Source organism: Lotus japonicus, chromosome 6 (genome assembly GCF_012489685.1).
Source record: "Lotus japonicus ecotype B-129 chromosome 6, LjGifu_v1.2".
NCBI classification, from domain to species: domain Eukaryota; kingdom Viridiplantae; phylum Streptophyta; class Magnoliopsida; order Fabales; family Fabaceae; genus Lotus; species Lotus japonicus.
The window spans coordinates 24353969-24364597 of NC_080046.1; the positions used below are offsets into that span (position 1 = coordinate 24353969).

At 37.8% G+C, this 10629-nt stretch overlaps 1 protein-coding gene and 1 long non-coding RNA gene across 4 annotated transcripts; both read right to left on the reverse strand.

The window, feature by feature from the left end:
* Positions 1 to 559: 559 nt before the first annotated feature.
* On the reverse strand, positions 560 to 1767 carry LOC130723153 (uncharacterized). 3 transcript variants are annotated; one of them, XR_009014203.1, is made up of 5 exons: positions 1593 to 1767; positions 1414 to 1495; positions 1235 to 1329; positions 1047 to 1132; positions 560 to 895 (listed from the first exon to the last, which is right to left on the reverse strand). It is a non-coding gene; the product is annotated as an uncharacterized LOC130723153 (long non-coding RNA). The 3 variants fall into 3 exon arrangements; XR_009014202.1 differs by having other exon boundaries at positions 560 to 890; positions 1585 to 1767; XR_009014201.1 differs by having other exon boundaries at positions 1585 to 1767.
* A 1003-nt stretch (positions 1768 to 2770) lies between these two features.
* On the reverse strand, positions 2771 to 7367 carry LOC130723152 (zinc finger BED domain-containing protein RICESLEEPER 2-like). Its single transcript, XM_057574109.1, has 3 exons — positions 5234 to 7367; positions 5068 to 5124; positions 2771 to 4194 (listed from the first exon to the last, which is right to left on the reverse strand). Exon 3 carries the CDS (start codon positions 4190 to 4192, stop codon positions 2786 to 2788), a length of 1407 nt encoding a protein of 468 aa, XP_057430092.1. The 5' UTR covers positions 4193 to 4194; positions 5068 to 5124; positions 5234 to 7367; the 3' UTR covers positions 2771 to 2785.
* Between the last annotated feature and the right edge of the window lie 3262 nt (positions 7368 to 10629).

Sequence of the window (10629 nt, forward strand, 5' to 3'; positions counted from 1 at the left end):
GTTTGGAATCAAGCGACAGGCGATGCTACATGGGAACTAGAGAATAAAATGCAGGAGTCACACCCCGATTTGTTTGTAAACCCTTAAGTTTCGAGGGCGAAACTATTTTTAAGGGGGGTGGTATTGTAAGACCTAGGCCTGTCCATCGGGCGGGTTCGGTCGGTTTCGGGCCCAAAAAGCCCAAACCGAACGAACCCAAGCACATGCAAACTAGGCCCATTTCCGACCATATACAGGTTCGGTTATGTTCGGGTGCGGGTTTGGCGGGTTACGGGTGGGTCGGATGGGTTCAAACGGGTGATGGGCCAGTGACCAAAAAAAAAAACGTTGTTGGGCCTGGACATTTTTATTTTTGCTCTTATTTTCAACAGTTTTTTTACAACTTTTTTGGGATATTTTTGGACAAAGACATATTGGGCTACCAATATTTTTCACAGTCCAAATCAATACTATCTGTTAAAAAAATAAAACTTGACCAAGTGATCAACTAACAAATTATTCTTTCAAAAAAAAAAAAACTAACGAATTATAGAAACATGTTAAACAGGGTAATAGTTCATTAGTTCCACAACCTGCTGCAATCAAGGAATTTACTTAATAATAGTTACAAATTCAAAGAGCATAGAAACATTTTAAACAAGGTAATAATGGATCATTAGTTCCACAACCTGCTGCAATCAAGGAATGTACTTAAAAATAGTTACAATTATAAATTCAAATAGCATGGCATTAGTTTTTTCAGTGCCACAAATGATTTAAAGACATCAGTTGGATATTTGGTAAGCCTCCTTCAACAAGGCCACTAGATTGTTCCTTCTTCATCTCCAAGTGTCACTTTCATTGTTCCTTGTTTTTTCCATTGCAAGCCCAGCCAATTTCATACCTTCCATCTTTCCTTCAACAATGCAAATTGAGTTAATAAATTATAGTATTCATGCAAAGAACAGTCATAAATTCAATTCATAACGACTTAAACTTAAGCTATTCACCACACTTCCATAACAAGTAATCAAACATATTCAAAATTCATAGCTTAACAAGCATACCACAAGTATTGCAAAGAGCCTCTGTTTGAAATGCCAATATTGGTGCACCCTTGGACAGCTTCCATGAAAGACAGTTCCATGAAAGTCTGAAAGAAGAGATCAATAAGATTTTCTACTACAATGCAGACCAACATTTCAATCAAAGACATGATTAACAAAATAGAGGGAAGAAACTTGTAAGGCATTACATGATCACAGAACATCTGCTTAAAAGAATTGAAGCCAAGTCATTCTCGCCCCCAGAATCAGTGCTTTGCTGGTTAATATAAGCATCATGGCCAACCTACACAATCAAGCATCTTAAGTAAATCAAATGATAGAAGGTCAATGGGAATGTCTATTGTGTAATTCAGCTTTACATTATTACCTAATTCATCTTTACATTCCAGCTTGAAGATGGAGTTCCTTACTTGCAACAGCTTCCACAAATGGGGATGTTTAAACTCAACCTAAATTTCAGCAACAAGGTAAGGAAATATTTTAGGAACCAAAATTTCAGCAACAAAACAGATTTTCATAAAGAAATTAGATGATTTACATCATTACAAGGAAAATGAAGTATTGCACTAAAAGAGACAAATCCAGCAATGCGGCCTACAACTGAGTGATGTCTTTAGAGATCCAAAATCAGGTTCCCAAAAAGACTCTTGATTGTCATGCAAACAGGTTAAGTGAGTCATGTCTTATACAAGACTCCAAAAAAGCCAAAAAAGTCATAGAACTGCATAAAATGTCAGAAAAAATCCAAGTCATAAGTGCATGTTTTAAAAACTGAGAGAGAACTTAAAAATGAAGTAAACACTAAACAGTAACTTACACTTCAATAAATTATCAATCACAGCGCATAGGCTGTGATTGAGATGATTGACCATCATCTCCATCTCCAATTGTTGTTCCAGCAAGTTTTAGCAATTCTTGAAAACAATGACAAACAACGTATAAAATACAAGAGACTGAACAACACAAAAAACTACAAATGACGAATATAATTTGAAAAACATACCAGCCACAATGTTTTCAGATTCTTCAAGCTCATCACTCAAATCAAGATCTTTGAATTGGAAGCGACAAGGCCTCAACCAATTCTGAGTACAAATTAGTCCTTCTGTCATTTCTGCGGAAAGAGAGCTTCTAAATATGTCAATGACCCTACCACCAGCGCTAAAAGCACTCTCTGATGCCACAGTGGAAACAGGTGTGGCAAAAACATCTCTAGCCATCATTGATAATACGGGCAATCGAGAGCTATTATGTTTCCACCACAAAAGTAAATCAAATTTTTCTTCCGACTTCTCAATAGCTTCACCCAAATACCTTTCCAGCTCATTTCTTTCCTCAATTGAATTTTTTTCCTTCAAATGTTGTAAAAAGGCAGCTCTCCTAGCCACGTGTGATGGCGCTTCAGCAGCAACAGGTTTGTCTCCACCTGAACTTTCTTCATTAGCCTGTTGTTTACCCCTAATAGACTGCTCATGTGCTGCCAAATACCAAGAGTACATTCTACCCAGATTTTCCTTGATACTTTCAGACAAGAGCCTCACCAAATTCGGGTTATCAGGATACATCTCTCTAAGAGACCACTCCACATACGTCAACTTGTTACGGGGGTCAAGAATCACACCGAAGTATAGAAGCTGGTTCATATTTTCAACATTACCCCAATATTTATCATACTTCTTCTTCATTTCTTGACCCATTTTACTCAACACAGGATTTGGGCTCGCAATACAATTTAGGATTTAAGTATAAATGAAACAGAGTTGATGAAAGGCAGTATGGATACTTAAATGCACAGATGCTGAAAAAATTTTGGTGGCATCATAAAAAATCTTAAGAAATCTTACAAATGCTCTTGCATTCTCCCAATCAATACTCTTAGGGGGAGTTAGAGGTTTGTCAAAGTGCAGAACATAGTTACGATCCTCAAACTCAATCTTTTCAAATGCAACTTGCAACTTCTCCGCAGCATCTAGCATTAGATATGTTGAGTTCCATCTAGTTGGAACATCAAGGCACACAAGTTTTTTGGAGGAAATATTGGAAAATTGGATGCACTCCTTAAACTTATTTTTTCTTTGTGATGAAGACCTCACAAACCTAATAGCACCTCGAATGCTATTAATGGAGGAATTGAGGTCTACCAACCCGTCATTTACTACTAAGTTCAAGATGTGAGCACAACACCTCATATGGAGGAACTGTCCATCTAACACAAGCCCATTGAAGTTTTTCAATCTTGTTTTTAAATAAGACACAGCACCATCGTTTGATGAGGCATTATCAACTGTGATAGTGGAAACATTCCTTAGTCCCCAATCCCTCAAAATCTCTTCTATTTTCCTACCTATGGTATCCCCTTTGTGGTTGATAACTTCGGCAAAACTAATGATTCTCTTTTGATAGTTCCACTCATTGTCAATAAAATGAGCAGTTAAGGTCAAATAACCAGTGTTTTGACAAGAAGTCCAGCAATCAGTGGTAAGGGCAACTCTCCTACACTCAGTTCTAAAGAATTTTTTTAACTTCACTTTTTCATCTAGGAATAGTTGGAAACAATCCCTAGCAACTGTTTGCCTTGAAGGGGCAGTAAATTGTGGCTGTAGTGTTCTACACAAAATCTTAAACCCATCACCCTCAACTTTTGAAAATGAATGCTCATCTAAGACAACAAACATGACAACTGCATTCCTACATGCTTTAAGATTGAACCTTTGACTCGCTGCAACCATATCATTACCTTCTCCTGGCTTAAAAGATAGGACTGTTTGACTAGAGTCATTGATAACAGCATAAGGATATTTGGGACAAACTCTAGTATGAGCACCCAGATTTGATGTACCATGAATCTTAGAATCACAGAGATATCTCTTACCACAATAATTACATGCAGCAGTGGGATCTTGAACTTCATGATCAGGCACTCTCGTGAAGTGGTCCCATGAGGGTGATTGTTTTCTAGAACCACTTGCATTTGGCTTCCTCTTCTTACGAGTTTCTGGAATAGGAGGAAGGGCTGGTTCAGCTCTAGCAGGCTCAGCTCCACCAGCTTCAATTGCAACGGCTGGCTGGTTAATCGGCTGATCTCCACGACCTCCTATTGTTTGTTCAGGCACTATGTTAGGCAAATTTTGATTAGGCTGCTCCATGACTGTCCCATATCACAAATAACACAAAAAGGTTAACAAAAGTGATTCATAAATAAAATAGAAAATTAGAAACACACTTTGCAAAACAAAGGAACTAGTACTTTTCATTAACAACTTCATAAAACCACCCCATAAAAAACAGAAATAGCATAGCAACAGACTAAGAAACAGAAATCTCATGTTATCACTGTATAAGGTATCATTCACCAAAGACAAATTAACATTTACCAAAGAAAAATTAACATTAAAATTTACACAAAATAAGAAAATAGGCATATCCAAGTGGATTACTAACATGAAAAAACACTGCAATAATCTTAACAATGTTTTGATTACCAACTCCTAAAAGATCTTTGGCTAATCTGTAAAACAGTCCCCAAATCTGCTAGCTTTACCAAAAATTTATAGTAAAAAAGCAAAAGAGGAAAATAAAAGATAGCATGTAGGCTAAGATACTTAGCTGCAGACGTCAAAACAGTCACCATTAAACTAAAATGTTCCAAGACAAAAACTTTTGGCTACCCAAATAAGGAAAAACTTGAGAAGCTCACGTTTTTTTAGAAACAAAGGAGAATATTATTACTAAAAGTTGGAAAAGCATCAGCAAAGTCAAAGTACATAAGATAAAGTGGTATAAAAGACCACTAATAAAACGAGCTAGAGAGAAAAAACAAACAGAAGGGAGAAAATGAGAAACATAACAACAGCCAAGGGAAATAGCAGAAAGAAAAAACGAATGTATATACCATTGTTTCCGCAAATATCTAATTTTTCAAATACCCTAACCCTCACAATCACTACACACACTGATCCTTAGAGAAAATAAAAAAGTCCTCCACCTGCATATATGTTTACTAGAGGAGGGTGGAACTTACTAGAGCAGATCTGCTTCCTTGGTGGGGTGCCAAATTATTCCAGGGATTTAACACGACCTACAAACAAAAACAAACGAGCAAGTCAGATCACGAGCTTGAGAGAGCAGTGAAAGGAAAAGGAAGCAGTGGCCAGCAAGGTCTCACACAGAGAGGGATTGCGACTCACCAAAGAAGAAGATGAGAAGATGAGTGATGGAGGGAGGGCGACGGCGCTAGGGTTTTTTACGCAGCAGCAACATCCATTCGCTTAGTGAGAGAGAGAGAGAATGAGAGTGAGAGTTCAACGGCAGCTAGGGTTCACACTTCACAGTTTTACTTCTCTTCAGTTGGGCTTCGTGGGTGTCTGGGTGAGTGATAGTGGGCTGATGGGTTCGGTTGTTTTTAAGTATTTCTCTGGTTCGGTCGGATCGGTCGGTCCAGAGCCTAAACCGAAACCGACCGCCCAGACCCAAACGAACCCATTTTTTTCAACCGATCAGACCCGCACCCGAACCGAACCGGCCCAATGAGTGAAAAAACGACCGATTAGACCGGGTCCGGTTCGGTTCGGGTTTTGTTGGACACCCCTAGCCAGTAGGTTGGATATGCAATAGAGAGAATAGACCTTCGAAGCTATTAAACGAATTAAACACCATATAAATATTCTTCTATATGAGGTTAATTGATTAGAGGTAACCTTATATCCTTAGAGAATCAATAATATTCCTCACGATCTTGCAAAATCTAATTGTGCTAGAGATAATCTTATACGGTCTTTGAGAGTTTATGTTGTAAAAATTGCAGCGGAAATTCGATAAAAATATCATTAATCTGAAGTCAAGATTACAACCAGAATCACAATAATCTGAGGCGTGTCACATTGACACTGTTCTCAAGAGTTTATTCGCTAGAGATGCGATAACTTCTCAGAATTCTGCAAACTCTTCTAATCAATTGGTTAGGACTCAAATTTGAAGAATAATAAACTAAAATATCAACCCAAACACTAATCTTTTGTCCTACATTCTCACAAATACAAAAAACCATAACTCTCTACAAAGTTTTCATCCCTTGAGACCAACACATGACACACTATATATAATTAGCTGCAAACCACAAAGAATTGAACGGCTAGAACATTCTTATAAAAAGAAAACTGCAACATTGAGAGGGACCCCCTAATATGCACAAGTTTTTTTTCTTGTGTAGCTTTACACAAGCCGGTTTAACCCATTTTGGTGGGTGGACCGGTTTTTCAATATGTTAATTTAATTGAAAAATGCAATTTATTATTTTGGCCCCAAATTTTCAAATATAGGTTAGATGACCCATTATCCTCAGATTATCAATTGTTTATTTACATACTTTTAAACTTAATTTTATCAAATCTCATTAACCACCAAATTTATAATCATGTTCAGACCCAATGAAATAGTTTAAAAAAAAGACCTAATTAAATCCCGTTCTAATCAGATCACCAACATGCTATAGAAAAATTTCATCATAATTGTTGATAACTTGAATCCTCTTCCTATACAGAATATACCCACCCTTTCTCGTCTGGTTTGATTTGGTAAACATGGCCTCCATCACCAAATCAGTCACCACCACCAGCAGAATAGATATGGGTAAATATTACCTCCATCAGATCTGGAACTGGTTTGTTGAGTGGATGAAGAACAAACCAGCTTTAAAAAGGGGGAAACTCATAACTTGCCTCAGTGGTTGAGGAATAAATCTTGGTAAACATGGCCTCCATCACCAAATTGTTCACCACCACCAGCAGATCTGAAACCTGTCTTGTTAACCCTCATGAGCTTTGTGTCACTGGTGATTTAGAGGGTGTGAGTTCTAAGAGGATGAGAAAGAGACGATGGCGACTCGAACGGTGGCTCTCGGAAGTCATGACCGCTACTTGCTCCTCGACTGGAAGGTGCGGTGCGCGACAAGGTGCGGAGGTGACGAGACGGAACTCGCAATGGGGGTTGGCATCGAAGCTTTCTTGATCTGGGCATAAAAATGTTGAAGCGTCATCGATCTGGTTCACTCTCCTCAGATCTGGTTCAATCTCTTCAAGATCACTATCTCCCTTCTCAAGATGAAGACGGCGGCGGGGCGACAACAGGACGACGGCTGAAGAATGAAGTATGAAGATGAAGAAGATGATGGGCTAATTATATGTAATTTTCAAAAATTAAGGGACCTGCGTGAATAATGGGCTACCTATCCTGTATATGATAATTTGGGGTCAAAATAACAAATCATTAAAATGGGTTAAACCGGCTTGTGTAAAGGTGCACAAGGAAAAAACTTGTGTAAATCCGAGAGTTGCATAATTGACTCCTCTGTTTTGTAGTCTCTGTTTTACATATATTTATTCCTCTTTCAAAAAAACTGCAAAATTGAAATAATACTCAAACTGTTACGACCAATGGTTCTAGTGGTACATGCTTGATTTCCCTTAAATAAGGTCTCGGGTTCGAGTCTTGTGGATGGAAAAAACTCTCGCTGGAAGAGTTAGCCCCACCATGATGTAGATGTTCCCAGCTCGAACAGGATTGCCTCCGAAAGAGGAAACAAAAAAAAAATTACTCAAACTGTTAAGGTAAGAGACTAGAAATTATTTCAAATAATGATATTAAAGAATAACGTTAAACTCAAGGATGACAATTTCCACCTGAGGATGGGGATCCCCGTAGGGACTGCCCCATTTGGTGCCTCGAATTTGGGGAATATTTCCCCGTGGGGATGGGGATGGAGACGGGAATGGAAATCCCCTCGATAAGAATTTGGGGATGGGGGATGGGGATCACTTTCTCTGCCCTGCGGAGTCCCTGCCTCGTATATATAAGTTAAAAACAATAACAAACTTACAAATATTGAATTACTAACGATACAAACTTCCCTTTTGGATGAATTGAATGCTCGAGAGAATATTTCGAATGTTGAACTTTCTATTTTATATGAGTTGAATGTTGTACTTTACGTTTCAAATTGTTTATTTTGTAGACTACACACATTATGTGATGAATTTCATTTACTTTTATTTAAACTTAATTATATATTTATATTGAGTTTGGTGTAGCTGCATTGTCACTTGTGGTCTTTAAATTTAATTCATAAATTTATGTATTCTATATACTTAATTTAAACTTTTAAAGACATGTTAGGGATCTCCGTGGGGACCTGTGCGGAGATGGGGAAGGGAATGGGGTGAAAATTCACTCCACCGCGGGGAATGGGCCGGGATAGGGCGGTGACAAAAGAGAGATGTGGGGATAGAGAGTAGGAAGAACACTCCCCGCCCCCGCCCCGCGCGGGTGCCATCCCCAGTTTTTGTTTCGTAACATATACTTATACTTAATCAAATAATAATGTGATGTTTTGCGGGCTTAATAATTTTTTTTTAAACAGATTTAATTTTAATATTAAAAGAAATATTTCTTAAAATATGATTAAAATATATACAACAATTTCAGTGTAAATTAACAGTGGAATCAATTGCTCATTTGTACTCGTATGGCTCCTAACACTATTGCTGAAAGGGAGGGGTGCTATCCCTGACTCTCCTGCAGGGATATCTTCCCTACTGATATAATTGTGTCTTGTTTTTTCTGATTTGTTTCTCGCCGTTTGCTTTTAGTCTATTATGCACCTGGGACTCCAATTTATATTGCTGGAAAATTCAATGTTCTTTGCCATTTAAATCGTGGCTGGCCTGTTTGGCTGTTTTAGCTTCCCTTTCCAATACCATGCATTACTGGGCTTTGGAGAAGACCTGTTATCTTTTCTTTGTTTGCACTTTACCTGCAAGCTATGAAGCTCGGACTCGGACTCGGACACGGACACGCGCGGGGACGACGACACGGCTAAACTCCAAAAAGTAGGATACGGGGACACAGCTTATATTATATATATATATTAAAAAAAATCAAAATGCAACAAGATAATATTATGAACAACTTATAGAAGCAGAAGAAGCTTGTAAATTGTAATGCAAAGCTCACTTATCCAATCCTCTACCGCAGGGTACACCATTTTTTTTAAACCCAGAAAAGTTATTTTTCAAATTTCATTGCTAAGCCAATACAAAGAGAACAATACAAAACAAAGGTATTTAGAACATGATTATTACAGTACATCTATTACTTTCATGACAAACCACATAATTTGTAAAAAGATATGAGGAGAGACGAGAAACGTGTGCTTTGTGAGCCAAAAAAAACTTATTTGATAAGGTTTATTTGATTTTAATTAGATAAGGTTTGTTTGTTTTTTAATTTTTCTTTTTCTTTTTTAAGTCTGAAAATAATAAAAAAATAGTAGAAGTGTCTCATATATGTGTCCAGCCACAAAGGTGTGTCGGCTCAATATTTTAGTCGTGTCCAAGCCAAGAAATATTTTTTATTAATTCAGACACGTTTCAGATGTGTCCGACACGTGTCGGCAGCGTGTCGGTAACATGTCCGTGTCGGACACGCGGATATGCCTCTGATTTGAAGTGTTCGTGCTTCAGAGCCTGCAAGTTATAAGTTATTTACCTCTTTTAAGTTATGTAGAAATTTTGACCAGTTTGCCATGTTAGTTCATGTAAACTAGAAAGTCATTATGAGAATATCATGCTTCCTTTAAAAATTTCTAGGAACTCCTTTATAGAATACATATTATCTTGTATAGATGAGTTCATCATCATTATGCTTCAACACTGGTTTAAATGATTTATGTTTGACAAGATACATTTTTCGGTTTCCTTTCTAATTTTAAGGTTAAATTTGATTAATTCTCAAATTGATCCCTGTGTTTGTCTCGTCGTCTAAACAAGGTTATTCCTGAAATTATTTTTTTGCAAAAAGTCATCTATTATGTAAAACGTCTGGAGTAAGTCCTCATCGAGCCCGGAACTCTGGCGAGTGATGAAATGACATGTTGAACGTGTCACTGGTGCTTACGCGGATTTAAAAAAAATAACACATCAGAAAATTTATTTTAATTAACAAATATATCCCTAAATTTTTTTCTTGTAACAAAAACAAATATAACCCTAAATCAATTAATCTCATCACCATCTCCAAATAATTAAATTCCCCAAACCCAATCAAGATCAACAAACCCATAATCAACAACAAAAATATGAAAAATCAATCTTTCATCTTCACCTTCAACAAACCCAGCCATCATGAACCCCATTCACCGAGCCACCACCACCCAAACCCAGCCACCGAGCCACCACAACCCAGAAACCCACCCCACCTCCAGCAAGCTCAACAACCCAACAACCCCACCCATACCCAACAAGCAAAAGCAAACCCATTTCTTAATTCAAGTCCCACCATTTTCTTCCCTTTCATACCACCCAGCACACCAGTAACGAAGCTGTTCAAAATCATTAGTGATGAAGCAGATATGGGTCGTAGATCTAGGTTACCCTTCTTTCACCTCCAAACTGAAACTGTGTTTATTCGGCTTCAACACTTGCAGGAGAGGAAGAAACACATGAATCGGAGCAGTAAAGAGAAAGGGATACAACTTTAGGGTTCTTCAATTTCTCTTCAGAGCATAAATCAGGGCGTCGATTTGAGCTTG

Excerpts from the sequence above, each read along its gene's own strand:
- LOC130723152 (XM_057574109.1), bottom strand. The coding sequence starts at position 4,192 with ATGGAGCAGCCTAATCAAAATTTGCCTAACATAGTGCCTGAACAAACA.